This window comes from Phaethon lepturus, unplaced genomic scaffold (assembly GCF_000687285.1).
Source record: "Phaethon lepturus isolate BGI_N335 unplaced genomic scaffold, ASM68728v1 scaffold16866, whole genome shotgun sequence".
Classification (NCBI taxonomy): domain Eukaryota; kingdom Metazoa; phylum Chordata; class Aves; order Phaethontiformes; family Phaethontidae; genus Phaethon; species Phaethon lepturus.
The window spans coordinates 1-16,796 of NW_010548430.1; the positions used below are offsets into that span (position 1 = coordinate 1).

Sequence of the window (16,796 nt, forward strand, 5' to 3'; positions counted from 1 at the left end):
GGCCGGCCCGCTCCGGTCATCGCAGCGGTGAGAGCGGGGCGCGGGGGCAGGAGATACTCGCCTTGGGCCAGGCCGTGAGGCAAGACGGCGGGGGGAGGGGTGCCGCGGGTTATAACGGTTTCTCCTCGGCTGGGGGAGGGGGTGAGAATCTCTAATAACTAATTCGGCGATCGTGCTGGTTCGTAGTGGTGTAAAACTAACGCAAAAAAAAGTTTCGTTTCTCGGGTGTGAGGTAGCCACGAGAGGGAGCTGTGTAAGCGCTGTAAACGCAGGGGCTGCCCGGCGGTGGCGGTACAAGGAGCTCACGTTTTTCTATCGGCTCTTTCCTGGAATAGAGTTCCCGACTGTACTTACACAAAAGTAAGCGATGTATAATGCTGCTTTTTGTGCCACCATGCTCTGCAAGCAAGCAAGTGCACATTTTCCTTTGTTTAGTTACTGATCCTTTAAAAAAAAAAACCCCACAAAAACAATGAAACACCTCTTTAAAATACTGATCACCCAATGCAATCTCTCTGGCAGTGCCTTATAGAACTACTTTAAACCAGTATTTCTTGTTTATTGCAGTAAATTTCCAACTCCTTTAGTAGCAAGCACCTTAATATAATAGAAAACTTCCCCAGCTTCATGAGGAATCGTTGTAGTAATAATACACTGCATTTATCTCCAGAGTTCAGGGAAATTGCTTTGTCTTGTCTGATGCCAGTTACTTTGAGCTTCCTCTTCTGCTTTCAATTTAGTAAAATTAAAGGTAGCTGCTACATTTACTGCTTCATATAAGTTCCCTTTGCTTCTTTGACATATCAGGGTCCTTTTTAAAATTCTGCTTGTGTGTCTACTGTTTGCGACTTTGGTCTTTCTGGAATTACTGCATTCTTTTTTATTTCACTCAGTATGATAATAGCAGATATGGCGTCCTCAGACCTGGAAGATTTATGCTTTCACATCAACATGAAGATTTCGACTATTAAAAAGACCCTGCAATTAAGAAACATAGGTAAAAGAATTGAAGAGTAGGTTTTGGTTTGCAGCTCCTTGCAGAAAATGGGAATGTTCTAATTAGACAAGGAACCTAACGTGAAGTAGAAGTCAAGTAAAATACAGAGAACAGCAATGTGAGCAAGGATGGCAAAATGGGAGCGTTAGCAGGGACCTAGGTGCCAAGCAGAGAACACAGGCTAAGTGAAAGTATATTCCTCTGAGGGACTTCTGAAGACTGGTGGTTAACGTACCCTATATTCTGTATACTTGGTGGGGAGAGCTCAGGATAAGAGAAGAAAAAATATCTTTTCGAGTATGTTAAGTGAGTATGTTAAGCTTAATTCCAAACATGTGCAAAGGCATAGATGGAGGTTTATACAGGTGTCTTGTCCTGGCACTCCAGCAGTAGCTAGCTGTGATGCAAACGTGCTGTGGGTAACAAACCGATTTAAAACGACTTACTAAAATCGATCTGAACGTTTTTGGATTCGTCTCTTATCCTTTCCCAGGCACAAATAGAGGTTACACAGTATCATCGAAATGTTGGTTGAGAGGGTTGTCTGGTCACCTAGGCTAACCTCCTGTTTGAAGAGGATCTATAACTCTTTCCAAAGAGGGCAGTAGCTTTTGAGCTCCCCTAAACAGAGGGAGAGCATGAAGTAGAGCAGGGTGCTGCAGCCACGCAGCTGTGAAAGCCTGGCTGCATTTAAGACCTGCGTTCTCCACCTGCAGCCTGCAGTGGCAGCAGGTACAGCTTAGTGCTTTCCAGCATCGTGCTGGAGAGAAGCCTTTATTCCTGCGGCAATTTTGAACTCTGTTGGCTGTATGCAGTAGGAGGTTGACTTTGACCAGTGAATATTGCTGCTTCTCCTGGGAAGATGCGGTGATTGGGGACCATGGATTTAGTAAATTATCACGGCTTGTGGAGGGGAGGGAAATGGGATTTTGTTTTTTGTGTTGGAGGTGTTTTGCCCTTTTGCCTTACCATTCCCTCTTTGACAGGTCAAGAACCATCCCTCAAGTCTATGCTCTGTAAAATAGGGCATGAGATGGTTCTCTTGCGTGATCTCCTGAATAAAATGGAAACTGAAGTTCAACAGCAAGAAAAACTGAAGAATTTGCTAAAAGTAATTTTTTTCTTTTTCCCCTGTTCATAAAACAGTGAAAGATTCAAAGGAATCTTTGATAAGTGCATAGATCCTCAGTGATATGTTTGGATGCATGTGCTTACAAGAGAAACTGGGGCTTGGAACAGACTTACTGATGGTTTATTAACCAGCTCTCCAGCACAGTGAATGTTAAAAATTTTCTTTTTCAAGGTTCATACATTGAAAGTGTGTCTTTATCATAATACATACTGTGATCTAAAGAGCAGTTCAATTTTTACATTGTTGCAATATCTGTAAAAAAACTATTTAATTAGATTATTTATCTGTTCTTCTGATGTGTGTTTGCACTGCCTTCATGTGTTAAGTCTTTAGTGAAAATGTTGTTTGGGGAATGTACATGAGTTTCCTGTAGTATCATCACCACCACCATTCACCTGCCCAGACCTGCTAGGGTGTGTTAAAAACTTACTTCTTGCCCACTCAAATTTCTCTGACACATTGCAGGCAAGGACAGACAAGCTTATGTTTTCTCACTCTTAGTTTTGTTTTTCTGAGCTTTACTAGTTGCTCTTGGGAAATTAGGGAGTAAAGAGGTAGGATGATGGGGAGAGAGCAAAGAATACCTCTTAATCAAGTTAACAATTATTTTAGCATCACTCTATTAGTAAACTAATTTTACTTACTTGACATTAATAGTTTCAGATTTCTAATGAAGTCTAACCTTAATTTCAGGAGCTCCAGAAGTCTGCTGAGAGGGATCAAAATGAAGCACAGCACCTCCGTGAAAACATTCCTCCCCATCTGCCTAAACCAACTCAGAGCTGGTATGTGGTACATGAGTATGGAGATAGTGGGATGCTCCTGGCAGTGTCCAGCTGCAGCATTGTACAGCTCTACTCCTTTTGCTGTATATTAACTGTGAATTTTTGGGAGACAAAGTTGCTATACATATTAATTCTGGGGTTTGCTCTTGACTTCTCGCTACCAGGCTTGTGCTGGCACCCTAACAAATCCCACAGGTAAAAACCTACAAAATACCAAGTTGTTCAGATGGAATCTTCCAGTGGCAGGTGTGACATTATAGTAGAAAGCTAGTTCTTCTATAAATCTGAGCATCTCTTTCTTTAGAATTGCAAACACACCGATTTGATTACTGCAGTGTGTAAGGATCAAAGGGTGGGTTAGTGATCCAAGTGCTGGGGCACTAGAGCTGAAGTTCAACACTGCCCTTCCACATGTGATTGAAAAAAAAAAAATGCTCTATCTCAGTCATCTTTCTGTGGGGGGTTGAATTATGGTTGTGGTATTTTTTTTTTCTCCTTTCCCTCCAGCAGCATGTCATTTATTCTAGCTAGCAATGACATCCACCGGTCTTTGAGAGGGCTGTACTAAGAAGCTGTACAGAATAAAGTAGCTCAAGTGAGAGAATGAGACACAAGTATATGAAACAATAGCTATTACTCAGAAGGCTTCTAAGGCTTTGTAACTCTGACTAGGTTTCTTGGAGTGGTCAGCTCTTTCTCTGGCCTGTTGGAACTGCTTTTTATTTTGGAGTGGTGTTAGTGTATACCAGATGGGGTTCTCTTCTAGAGTCTAACATCTGGAGATCCCAGAACTTGTTTCCACCCTTGTAGCTTGTCAGAAGGCAATGCATCAGTCCATTTGAATTCAGTGCTTCCAAAATGTGCCCCGAATCTATCAGCTTTACCTGGTCTTGCTCCTAATGCCAGATAAGCCTTGGGCTGAAAGCATTACAGGCATGTTCCAGCAAAGTAAAAGGTTAAGGATGTGGGAATAAGGTTACAGAAGAGAAAAATGAACTGTAATTTTAGACCGTGTGCAGCAATATTCTCATCTGGGTAGGTACTGCTTGTATTGCAACTTGGACTAGTCTTAGCTGGTAAAGAGATGACTTGTGCAGAAGCTTTTTTCTGACCTTTAGACATGATCCCTCAGTTTAGGAAACAGCCTCCTAAAATGTGTCTACAGATGTCTTGTTCCTTTTTCAATTTCCTTTTCAATTTAGATGTTGCAGAATGTTTTTTTTTCCGATGTGTCTGAAAGAATGGAAGTTCTTCAGAAATTATCACTGGGCTTCTGCCTTCCTTTCGCAACTTACTTTCTTAGTTTAGGAAAAACCTTTGTCTTCAGTTTACATTAGCTACTGGGAATTGTTTAGCTGCAAATGAGGCTTGTTTAGTGATTGTGTTACCTCTGAGATGAAACAGATTCTTTGGGATGTTGGTTTCCCTTCCAATCTTGTCCTGCTTTTGATCAAGAAGTTAACTGCGATACGAGTTTAGCTGCTCCTTCCCTTTCTAGAAAGGACCACACATGTAAAACTAAGCAAGTTTTTCTAGTAATTTTCAACAGATTATGCTCTGCCACTTTACAACTGTTGTTCTGTCAGTGTGTGCTGTTGGTTTTTCCTGAGGTTTTTCCTAACACATTCTGCGTTAATGCCATTTGTCAAAGCACCCTTTCTTCTTTGTCCCTATGTTGACACTTCTCGGTGTTCACTGTGTTGTGCAGTGGCGGATGGAGCAAGTGCAAGACAGACTCTAACTGGTCAGAACACGTCTGTATTGGTGTAAATGGGTCTTCAGTCATCTTTTCCAATTCTGTCTCCGTTGACCTTCTCCATTTCTGTTCCTCTACATCCCAAAATGCTTCGGGAGCTGAGTACTAATTGTCTGAGTGAATATTGTGAAATAAGTAATGCAGAAAGCAGCATGAGCACTTGAACACCGGGGAGACAGGCCTTCAAATCTTGGACAGAATGAAAATGCCCACACAGACAAATTCAACAATTCATGGCTTTAGCTATTGCTTCTTGCCTGTGTTCTTGGTTTTGATGTTCCTATTTACCAGAGGAATCTCACTGACATAAAAAGCAAGTTCAATGTATCTTAAGCCCTTTGTATTCCAGGTGTTTGAGAGAGCAGTTTCTCATTACACCGAACCCAGATTTTGAATACAAGCTTTGATTCTTTCATTTCGTGGTCCGGGTCAGCAGGGAGCTGCATGCAGTGATGAACAGGCAAGGTAGTAGGTGGGTACCCAGAGCAGAAGTACCCAGGGGTGGGGAATCGTCTAGAAAAGATTAGAGGTTTGTTGCAGTGAGGAGGATGGCAAATGCACAGGAGAAGTGAAGCTTTCAAATGTGAATTCTCACCTCCCTCAGTCCTTGTGTTTATCCTTCTATTCCAAAGCCACCTCCAACACCACCAAAACTCCTCAGCCTTTCCTTTCCTTCTCCTCTGCCGACATTCCCTGCAACTAGCCCTAGCTCCAGGGTGCCAGGAGTACTTTTGTGCAGGGCCTCGCCTTGCTTCTCAGATGTTTACATCTGAATTCGTTTAACTGTTGGCATCCTGAATTTCAGAAGGGCTCTGCATTGTGACACAGCATGGAGCAGAGCTTCCCCTGTTGCTGTGTCACGGACCAGACAGTTTGGGTGCTCATGGCACTCGCTGTCCTCCGCACTGCAGTTGTCTTTCCTGGGAAATGGGACGCTGGGTTGGGGGTGTCACATCGAGGGACGCATCAGATCCCAGCCCTCAGATGGGGCACTGCTGAGTGTAGGGCCCCACGTCAAAGAAAGATCTCTTCTTGTGGGAAGGTTAGATCAAAGTAAAGGATTGGTTCTTTGTGACAGGTCATCTCGGTCCTGCTTTAGTGATTTCTGTTGTGCATCTCAGCCCTATAATGTCCTTGTGTTCAGACGACAGTGAATTTGGCCAAATGCACCCTCTTTGCTGTCCTACCGAAGAGTAGGAGGCCGGCTAGGTGGGTGGCTGGCAAATAACTTGGGGTTTGAGGCTCTAAGCTGAGGGTTTGGAAGAAGGGTGAATTTTTAAACATAGTGCTCTATAATCACTCAAAGCAGGAAATTCCTCAGCTTTTGGGATCTTGCCTTAAAAAAAAAATTTAAAAAAAAAATTCCAGCCTGCTGGATGGTGTTGAATTTCTTTGCTTCAAAAGATTAATGGATGAGTCAGGCTGCCCAAGATTTGAACTTGTTTCAAAGAGCTGTGAAGTATTTTAAATCTGCCTGTTAGGCTGCAGCTCTGTGCTGTGGTTCATCTGATAAAAAGCGAGGCCTCATGTTCTGTGAAATGTAATGGTACATTGAATTCTTAACTGCTCTGTGCTACATTTGGACTGCTTCCAATTCACCTGCTAGCAGCCTTTCTAGCAGAGAAACGAAGAGCTATAATGAAGTCGGATAAAGTATGCAATTTGAAATGGAGTAGGCTTGTTTTATTTTTCTCTCAGGAAAGATGGTGAATTGTGCTCATCCAGCCCGAACAGATGGGTTGGAACTTAGGTCTGGGGTAAGCAGACTTGATAATATAGTGGTATTCTCCTTACTACTTATCTGCTATTTAAACACTTAATATTCATTCATTTTACAGCATCACTGGGCTAACTGTGAAATGTGAAGAACAAACAAAAGCTGTAGAACCTGAACGTGCAAAGAAACCTACAAAAGAGATAAGACTTATTAAAGAAGCACCCCTAATAACTGCAGAAGAATTTGAAAGTGTTCCTGCGTAAGTAAGCGTGGCTTTTCTTAGACCCCATCGTGCCAATTTGGGTGGCAAATGTAGGTTTGGGAAGGCGAGCTAGCTCTTGCAGAACTGAGACTGACAGAGATGTTCTGAAACTTTAAATGTTCCACAGGATGAAACATCATGATAGTAGCTCCAAATAGCTTATATGCAATACTGGCAAACCTGAAAATGAAATGAATGGAGCTAATTAGGTTCTTTTTTATGGATATGTTGGAAAGATCAGAACTAATCGGTTAAAACCCAAACCTCTTATCTCAAAAGTCACTGTAATTGTACGAACAGAAATATATTAGCTAATACATGGGTTCTCTTCTTGTTTTGAGAACTGACATATAAAAAAAAAGCCATCATCTTATAAGATGAAAGTTATGGTTACACTTAAAAAGAAAAATAATGATAAATGCTGGTTTTATTTGACCCGACTATTGGTTTCTGAAAACTTAAAGTCTTGACTTACCAGTCTGTTTTGAGACTGGAAAAGAAATCAGACTTGTTAAAAGCAAAAAACACTTCCCACTGAAATATCCCAAACTTCTGGAATAGAAAGCTGTGAGGTTTTTTTTCCTCTCCCATCAGGACCTTGTCTGAAGTCTGTCATGTAGGAATAACTTTTCTTAAATGGCATTTTGGGGATGAGGACAAGTACTTCTGGAAAAAGGGGAAAATTCTCCTGATGCCTAAAGCTAAGTTGTTATCTAGACTCTAGATTGTGTGTTCCCTGACAACACTTGTTTCAATAAGAATTTTTTTTTGTCTGTGTTTTACTTGAACTTTCCAAATCATCTTTCCTGTAGCTTTCAAAACTTTCAGGTGAGCAATGTCCATTTTCTTGCTCAATCCAGAAAAGGAAGGAGCCTGAACATTGAGCTAATAATAAAGGACTCTCTTGGTTACATCTTAAAAGTGCGTGCCCCTGGTATTTTCATTCTGCAGATTCTCTCTCATTTGGTGGATTTACTCCCTCAGGTACTTCTTGCCTGATAAAATTTTGGGAAGCTAAAAGCTGGCGCATGGGTATTTTTTGGCCTTTATCTCTGCTAAGGCAAGAAAAGTAGACATAGAGCATTCCAGCCAAATGTTGTTTTAATCTCCAGTTAAAGCTATGATCTTCCCTAATAGCCCCTTTAAGCATTTCATTATCCTTGGAAGTGGAAGGTTTTCCACTGCTGTTCGTGGGTGGGGAGAATGGGGACAGAGGCCAGATGGATACTCTCATATTCATCGCTGGTTTATAGAAAGGTTGCACCTTAGACTGTGCTTGTGGGGCTATAGAAATACTTTTATTCAGATGGGAAAGACATGTTTGTTCTGTGGAGGAAGAGTTACATGAATTTAAATAGATCTGTTAATCTACCAGGTTTTTTTCCTGTTGCCTGGCAGTGTTGTAATGCAAGATTAGGGGAGTCCGCTAAGATTGCAGTTTCACATACTGTTTAATCAAATAGAAGCAGCTAATGTTTGTGACCCAAATTTTCTCACACCTAAGAACATTCTCTTAGAAGAAGGAGAATAAGGTTCATGTCCCGGTTCTGATGTAGGATCTCTTTCTACCTGCTGGCTATAGTAACAAGGGATACTACTGCAGTTTTGTGCAGCTTTGGTCCCGGAGCTGCGTGGCTGCGCTGGCACAGGACTATGCTAAGCCTGTCTGAGGGACTTAAAGCACAACTGTGCCTATGCATCACATATGTGTCTAAATCCCATACCAGCTGGGTATCGTGGGGTTTGCATCTGCCAAGAGTCTCATTCCTCTCTCCCTTCCTACTGCAGCTGTGGCAGACTAACTGAAAAATCTAGGTGGTTATCACCTGCTTTGTGCTGAAGGTGAAGGAGAATCCATCCCTAACATCATTAGGGCACTAAAAGGGATATACAGTCTTTGATGACTTTGTAGTTTTAGAACTCTGCAGCAGGTATCTAACAAAGCTCCATGCTGTGTTGGGTGCAGATATGGAGCACCTTGAGCAAAGAGAATACTCTTGCACAGTAAAACATGCACATTATCTTGGCCTTCAAATCTGTTACAGAAAGGCCCTTGTTGGAGGAAGAGAAAGGAAATTGCACAGTAGATGTCTCGGTTAACACTGAATTCAAGGCAAAGGACAATGCTTGCTTTATTCTGTGTCTAAAATTCTTACTGCTGAAGATATTTTTAGAATCTGCACATTCGTTATGACTCTGAAGTCTCAGAAGATGGTAACTTGGGGGAATATATGTTTCTTTTAGCCTAAGTTCTTTTGAGGGAGCAGGGGATGGCCATTAGGAGATTTATGTCTTTTCCAGTGGTATGTATGTGATATATTGATGTTATTCTTTTCTTTGAAGAACATAGCACTGTGCTTTGGTTTTCATACCTATGGAAAAAAAGTCATCTGTGTTTTGAAAGGGGCTTCTGTGGATTTTTTAAAAAAAAAAAAGTGAGTTCTGAATGTTTTTGCTTTTGGTGTAGTGAAGTAGATTTTAAAGTTATTTTAAATCTAAATGGATGAATTTAGAACTTCTTGACTTTGTATTTTTTTGTTAGTGTACGTATGGACTAGAAATAAATGTCAGCATTTATGGGTTTGCTAGCCGTGGCTGGATAGAAACATGAGAAGACTGTGGAACAGCTGGAGTTTTTATGATCCTTACAGTTATGTACAGAAGAAAAAAATCCAGTTGCTTTTGACAGAATTTAGCTTCAGATTAAGGTGCCTACATTTAAGTGTCTGTGACACAGATGTCTCCACGCTCACCGAGTGTCCCAACTCCCACTCATGTCGCTGAATGTCTAGTCAGTACAGTCGATGAAACCGGATGATGGCTCAGCTGCCTGGCTGCTAATGGCGTGTCTCAGCTGCCTCAGCAGAGCTGGCTGGTGCCATTGGAGATGCTTTGGCGTGTACCTCCAGATCTTTAATTCCTGAATTTTCTGTAAACTCCAGCACATCTGCTAGCCCCGTGGGAGCCTCTTGGATGCCCGAGGGCCTCTCAAAGAGTGCTTGGTTCTGAGGTTTAGGCAACTGAATCCTGCTTCTTTGTTTCTGCATCCGGATGAGCTGAGGTGTCTTTTGGCTTTATTAAGTGTTTTCACTGTATCCCTGTTGATAGTGGGAGCACAGGAACTTAAATATAGGTATTTTATACCTCTGGCCTTAATCTTCATAGCTCTGCACATCTCCCTGTGACTTTATAAAAAGGCTAAGGGATGCAGGTAGGGCAATAAATAGCAGTTAATGTAGACAGGCAAAGCCCGCCTGTGGTTATATGCTGTGTTACTCTTTTATGCCGAGTGTGACTGCATTTCAGGGGTGGTAGTGCTGCCTTTATTTGAGATGATGTTACGTGTGCCAAGTAGAGTGTTTTTATAAAAACGGCCGCTCCTCCAACTTTGAATCTGGATTAATCAAAATAGCAATAAAATTGAAAACTGGCTACAAATAAACCTTCTAGCAATTCAGTCTGAAATTAGAGCAGTTGTGTTGATTTTTAGGAGGTTTTATATGCCCTGTGTCCCTGGCAGGGACTGGCTATTATTAAAATCTAAGCACTTATTTTTAGTTGGTGGTTGTAGAGTGCCTGCCCACATCCTGGTTTGGAATATCGGATTTTTAATTGATTAGCTACTTATGCTTTAAATTTTTTGTGTGTTTTTCAAAGATTGAGTTGTTCCATTTGGATTAAAATGAAGGAAGAATTTCCTGTCCATTGATCTTTTCACTCGTACTGTCCTACAGCTTTTAGCCACCTGATGTTCTGACCTAAAGAACCCCACTCATCCTTAAAATGAATTGTAACACTTTTCTTAATTCCCCACATCTCCAAACTGATACTGAACCAAATGCAAACAGCCAAGTGTGGCTTGTGGTAGTGACTGAATGGTGATCACAGGATAATTCAAGTTGCAAAGTTGCCCTGGCTTTTACTGCAGTGTTTTCTGGGGTTTTGTTTTGTATTTAGCTTACTGCTTGTCATAGAAGTTTCTGATTTCTTTTTTATATAACAGCTTCTCAGTTTGTAGCATGTTTCCTTTTCCTTGAATGCATGCCTTTACATCTATAAATGTTGAATAGCCTTACTTGCAAATATTCCAGTGTTCTAATATTTCCACATCACTTTGTTTTTTCTCTTCTGTGCTTCCTGTACCTCTAGGCTGTTATCAACAGATCTTATTATTTTAGTACTAGCTTTATGAAATGCTCTGAAACTTCAGAAGAGGATGTCAGTAGTGCAGAACTGTGTGTAGCTTAGTAAGCTGCACAATAAAATATACCACAAAACTGGTATTTCTTCAGAAAAAAACCCAAAGGAATGGCTGTAAGATCAAACACAGGTTATTTATAATTATAATATGAACCAAATTGCACTCTTAGGCAGAAACATTTAATTTCAGTTTTGGCTTGTGTTATGTTTTCTGCAAAGTTCCTTGGTTTTTCTCCGTTTGTAGTTTAAGTGGTGCGCTATAAAAGCAACCTTTATTCTATTTTGAAAGGCTCCTTACAGCTTAAGCACTGGATATTTTTTACTTCTTAATTTAGCTTTCTAATGTTTCATCTTTCTGGTTTAAGTTTTATCATGGCTTTTTTGCCTTGAACATTATTAAACAATCAAGGGAATGAACAAAATTTAACTACAACGTTTATTCATTAACACAAAGCAGAAGAAACTGCCTCTAACTAGGAATAACATGTTCAATTAAGCCCGATGAAAGAGAAAAAATAAACACGGAACTTTATGACTTTCTGGTTACTGATTTTTATTTTTATTTGTAGGTATATGAAAGGTCGTCTAACATATGATCAGATTAATGCAGTTGTTCAAGAGATGAACAAGGCTGTGGTAGGCAAGTACAAGATCTTGCATCAGCCTTTGAAATCTATGAATGCAGCAGTCAGAAATCTCTACCACAGGTTCCTGGAAGAAGAAACTAAGGATACAAAAGGTATGTTTTTCCTTCCCCTTTGTTAGTACCAAGCTCATAACATTTGGATATTGCAGCACACGTATAAAAATACTGGACAAAATATTGAATGATTAATGATAGCATGTGCTTTTCATGTTGTAGTGTGACTTACCGCATCTTATTCTCAGAAAATAGTCCATCTGGTGGAGTGGCCTAACCTGTGGGGATGTTTAAAACCATCAGTCCTGAAAAATTCTAGAGAACCGGCTATTGCTTATTCTCAGATGAACAGCAGGAGGGGAAAAAAAAAAAATCTGTGGACTTAGCAGGTCTTTCCCTCCCTTCTCAGCATGTACATGTGATTTGCCACAGTTTAAATCAGATTTGGCCCTGAAGAATAATTCCTGTCCACTGCGGGGGACGAACAGCACTTTGACAGTCTAGAGCCATGAGAGTTTTAGTTCCCCTTTGATATAAGGGAGGAGAACAGAAATGAGACTCATCTCCAGTTAAGATTCTAGGCCATAAGGAATATAAATGTCATCTTGCTACACAGAACTGGGTGGTCAGTATAAAATCCAGTCACCTCTTCTGAAAAAAGTGGTATACTTTAGCAACAAGGGTTATTGTTTTGACTGAAGAGTTTTCCCATACCTGATTTGGTTACTTTTTACATGTTTTCACTGAAAACGTGTCATTTTCATGGCATGTTGTAACAAAAACTTCTAGAGTGCACAAAGGTTTAATTTGGAATCACTACAAGTTTTGGCAACTACTAGCTTGATAACCAAACTGCATAAGCTGCGTTTTCAGTTTTTAAGCTAGGATGGACATCAGCTATTAAAAATTTGTTCTGAAGTTGGGAAATCTGGGTAATCGGTCATGCTGCAGTGGCTTTCTGGAAGAGACAGGGCTGTCTGATAATCTTAAGAAGTTTTCTCCTCTTTAAAGCACAGAGGGAGTGAATATGCACCAAAATGTCTTTCTCTCAATTTGAAAGCTAGTTGTGCTTACAGGTTAGTTTTTTCAAAGATATGTGGCACAGTAAATCTCTAATATTAAAATCTCCTTTTTGACATTCCTTTCCTTTGGAGAACAAGTATGTAATTATTCCTCGAGGGGTGTACTGCACATATCAAGCTTGGCAGTGTCCTTAGAATGCCCTCATGTTTCCAAGTTCAGACATAAAGTGTGGAGCAAACGCTCTTCTGGCTCAGAGAGCGAGCTCTTTTTCAGACAACACCGTGGTGTCCACCTCTCAATTTTTGTCCTGGACAGAATGTGAGAACCTTTTGCCCTAAGCACATCCACTGGGGACTCGGGAGTCACCTTGTGACAAACTACAACTTTTTCTTCCTTCCTTTGGATTTCTCTCTGATAGAGAGTCTCTCAGTATTTATGGTATGGTGATAACATCACTAACTTCTAGATTCTAAATGCATCTCTTCGCTAGGGAAGGAATTCTGGTAGGATGGACGTTCCTGGCACTTTATTTTGAGACCTGTAGGATAAACATGCCATATGAAAGTCAGTGTTGTGAAGGACTTTAATAAAAGCATGCTAAAGGCATGCAGCTAGACTACTTCATGTGATTGCCTTTTGATTTGGGCTTGGATAGTTTGGTTTGGGGTTTTGGGGTTTTGTTGTTGGGTTTGTTGTTTTTCTTTTTTTTTTAGACAAGTTCTGCTTCAGCCTAACAGTGGTTCATATTAATCTGGGATTTCTAGAAATACTTGCTTCATCATTTTTAACTTACGGTGGTTTTTTTTTTTTTCTTCAATGTTACTGTCCTCAGGACGATAGTAAGGAGTTTTGAGCCCATGGCTATAGAGGAGAGGCTAAACACTAGAAGGGTCCTCCTAGGCCTGGAGTGCTGCTTAGTCTGCACCGTGGTCCACGGCAGCCTTGGCTGCAATGAAGGAGCCATTCTAGCAACTCGAGAAAGCTACAACTAGTCAGAGATCATTTTCTGCCAGAAAATACTTTTTTTAAGTCTGAAAAATTGAGGCTTTTAATTTCTTCAAGTACCTGAGAGCCAATCTTTATTTTCTTGTTTATGTTGGGGAGTTCAGTTAGGAAACTGGGACATTCAGCATCTGAGAGAGAGTGTGTGTGTGCATGCACACGGGGTAGGTTGTTTTGTTTTGCTTTTATTTGTTGTGACTAATCATCTAGAAAGTCTAGAGAAAAGGTCTGACAGGCTGTCAGACTGTTCTTATCTGGCCAGCACAAAATGATTAAATGTCTTTATCTGTTGCATTTTTCAGGATGAGGTTGTTCATTCATTGATTTGTTTGCTTAAATTTCTACTGTGAGTGTCTCTCTGCTTAGGATTCCCACAGTTTCTTAGCCGGGGCTGATTGCCAGCTGACCTCTTCCTCTGATTTCAAGATGAGAAAAGATGCTGCCTGGTTTATCAGGGTAACCTTCCAGCCAGTAAGGTGACCCTGTTTAGCTTGTTATTTAGTGCATCCACCTACTGTTTCCAACCAAATCACCACCTTTTAGCCAGCTCTGGATTCTTCATAAAAAAGATCCTGCTATGCTGAATGTTGTTCTGAATTATGAGCAAATACAAGAAGAAACAGTGTTCTGCATAGATTCGGGACATTCTGATGCTCCCCCAAATGTAACAGACTGGGAAACGGGTATGCGGACTATCCCTGGGTTGCTGACACCATTTAGGTGTATTGCCCTATTACTGGAAATTCTAAGTGGTCTCTGTCCAGCTGTAGTTATATTTTAAGCAGTTGTGCAGGTTTTCCTAGTAAACAAACTTTCCATTCCTCATCTGTATGTAAATTAAGCAGTGTTGCAAGCTCTGAGATTCCAGCATAGTTCCTGTCTGGGGGAAGAACACAAGCTTTTGACAGTTATTTTCTCTGGAAGATTCTACTTCCTGTTAGACATCTGTGTCACCAACTCTCAAAATGGCCCAGTCGGTGAGAAAACATGATCTGTTATACTTCAGCTCTTGCTAAGCAAAATTCCATCACTGGGAGCGTTCAAAAAACGTGTAGATGTGGCACTTGGGGACATGGTTTAGAGGGCATGGTGTTGTTGGGTTGATGGTTGCACTTGATGATCTTAAAGGTCTTTTCCAACCTCAATGATTCTGTGATTCTGTAATTTTGGGGAACACTCCACTTATAAACAGCACTCTGGGACCTTAATTTTAATGGCCGTTACATCCTAGGATGCTCCATCAAGAGTGGAGTGCGTGTCCGGTTAGATCATTCATAAGGTGAAATTTAAAGATGAAACCTCTACAGAAAAACACAGATTTTGCCTCTGTAAAGCTACATTGTACTTGTTTAATAAATAAATAAAAGCTTCCCTGGCAGCTTTGGATCTCCAGCAAGCATCAGCTGCTTTCTCCTTGGTTAAGCTGGAAGGATTCCCCAGTAACTTAATACAAAGAAGAAATGCTCCATCTTATCTAAGATGATGTTGCCTCTGCCTTACTTTAAGGGTATAAGGAGGAGGGAGAATGCTGTCCTCTCTTCCCAAGCTAGAGTACCCCTAGCCTTGTGACTTCTTTCTCATAGGACTTGGAAGCATGATACTACAGAAGAATATGTTATTTCCTTCTATGTACTCACCTTAAAGATAATTGGATATTTCTTTCTTATATCTTAATTACCCTGTTCCTAGTTTCAGATTGCTTTTCATCTGTATGATTTTGTGAAGATGCATGATTAAAATCCTATGCTGTGTTACAGGAAGTATTGAATGTACAGTCATTTTACTAGATCTATAATTATCTCCTATCTGAGCAGTATATAAAGACTGAATATGAAATCACAACTAGTGAATATAGCTATGGAGCGCTTAGAGTAACTCCTTCCTTCGTTGTGTCTGCTATTAGCTTGTGGAGACCTTCTCTTGGGATTCTGTTGCAAGCATTTTAAATGCTTTAACTCCAGTCACGGCCTTGGTTTCTTAACAAGTGCTTCGTAATGAGAATTTCCTTCAGAAGTAGTTAATCAACTACAAGAAGGGATGGGCTGCCAGCTCTGATGCAGATCTTTCCTATGCCATTGTCTTAGAGACACGGAGAGGATACTTTTCCATGTGGTTAGTCTTTTTCTTGCACTTTCTTAGTTGACGAAGAATTAATCTTTTCCAAATCTGATGGCAGTCAAGGGAATGGTGGGCTTGCGTAGCTCTGATGTACCCAGGGCTCCTTTCTTTTTATTTGCAAAGGGCCAACTCCAGAACTTGAGTGCCTGTTGAGAGAACGTGATTTTTTTTCTTTTTAAAGTGTGTTATGACCTTTAAGCAGACCCTGAGCATTTCTTTGGTTTTGCTCAGGTCAGTGCTTTTGGTGTCACCAAGAGCAGAACACCTACGGGCAAGGCCTCAAAGGGAAGTTCACTGTTAGGCATCATGGCTCTTCAAGGTGTGCTGTCAGTTGACGTCCCCATCTTCTGGTGCACTGGTGGATCGTCTCCTGTCTGGCTCTGGGTGGCGTTTGGGAACTGCTACAGACTTTATACCCTGATAGAGGGAGCATGGATGGCTTGAGAGATGTCGGGAGATACAGCTGACAAGATGGAGCTGGCTGAATGGGGCCTATGGGTGGTGCAGGGTAGTTGAACTTAATGGGAAGGTTGGTAATAATTCTTTCCGGTGACGAATTCAGAAAGTAGAACAAAGTTCCTGAGAGAGTGTGAGGCCGTCCTACTGCTGATTTGTATGGTTTTTTTCATTGGTTCGTGGAAACGGTAAGAAGAGGTTGTATTGGTACTTGTGAAATGTGAAGTGTATCCTACAACATAGTAATTTCTATAGCAAAGTCATCGTTTGTTTTCCAGGTGAATTTTTTATTGTGGAGGCTGACATCAAAGAGTTCACCCAGCTGAAAGTGGATAAGCGCTTCCATAGGATCCTCAATATCCTGCGCCATTGCCAGAGAGTGAGAGAAGTTCGTGGCTCAAGACTTGTCCGCTACGTCATCTGCTAGCTAATGAGCTTTCCATATTCTGCTTGCCCAAGATACAGAAGACACAAATATTTTGAGATGCAGAGAGATTTTGTGGTCTGCAGAGAGTTTCTATGTGTGAGCATTCCTATCCAGCTCTCTTATTTTCTAAAAGTCAGTAGTGAGGACCAAGAAGGGTTTTTCAGACATCTCTCCTAAATTGGGAGTGGCAATATCAAATGGTCTTGAAGTATTTGAGTTTTGTTTTGAAAACGTGAGAGGAACTACTGTCTTTTGGTGAATTACAGATGCAAACCAGATAG

At 40.9% G+C, this 16,796-nt stretch overlaps 1 protein-coding gene across 1 annotated transcript; it reads left to right on the plus strand.

Moving 5' to 3' along the window:
- The first annotated feature begins 909 nt into the window (after window positions 1–909).
- Window positions 910–16,515, plus strand: SKA1 (spindle and kinetochore associated complex subunit 1). Its single transcript, XM_010289967.1, has 6 exons — window positions 910–997; window positions 1,984–2,108; window positions 2,823–2,914; window positions 6,509–6,646; window positions 11,419–11,588; window positions 16,367–16,515. Exons 1-6 carry the CDS (start codon window positions 910–912, stop codon window positions 16,513–16,515), a joined length of 762 nt encoding a protein of 253 aa, XP_010288269.1.
- Window positions 16,516–16,796: the final 281 nt, after the last annotated feature.

What these genes read in the sequence shown, in the direction of transcription:
- SKA1 (XM_010289967.1), top strand. Translation starts at nt 910, where the DNA reads ATGGCGTCCTCAGACCTGGAAGATTTATGCTTTCACATCAACATGAAG. An exon ending in CCTAAACCAACTCAGAGCTG is followed by an intron (nt 2,915 to 6,508) that starts GTATGTGGTACA and finishes TTCATTTTACAG; the next exon opens with CATCACTGGGCTAACTGTGA. An exon ending in AGAAACTAAGGATACAAAAG is followed by an intron (nt 11,589 to 16,366) that starts GTATGTTTTTCC and finishes TTTGTTTTCCAG; the next exon opens with GTGAATTTTTTATTGTGGAG.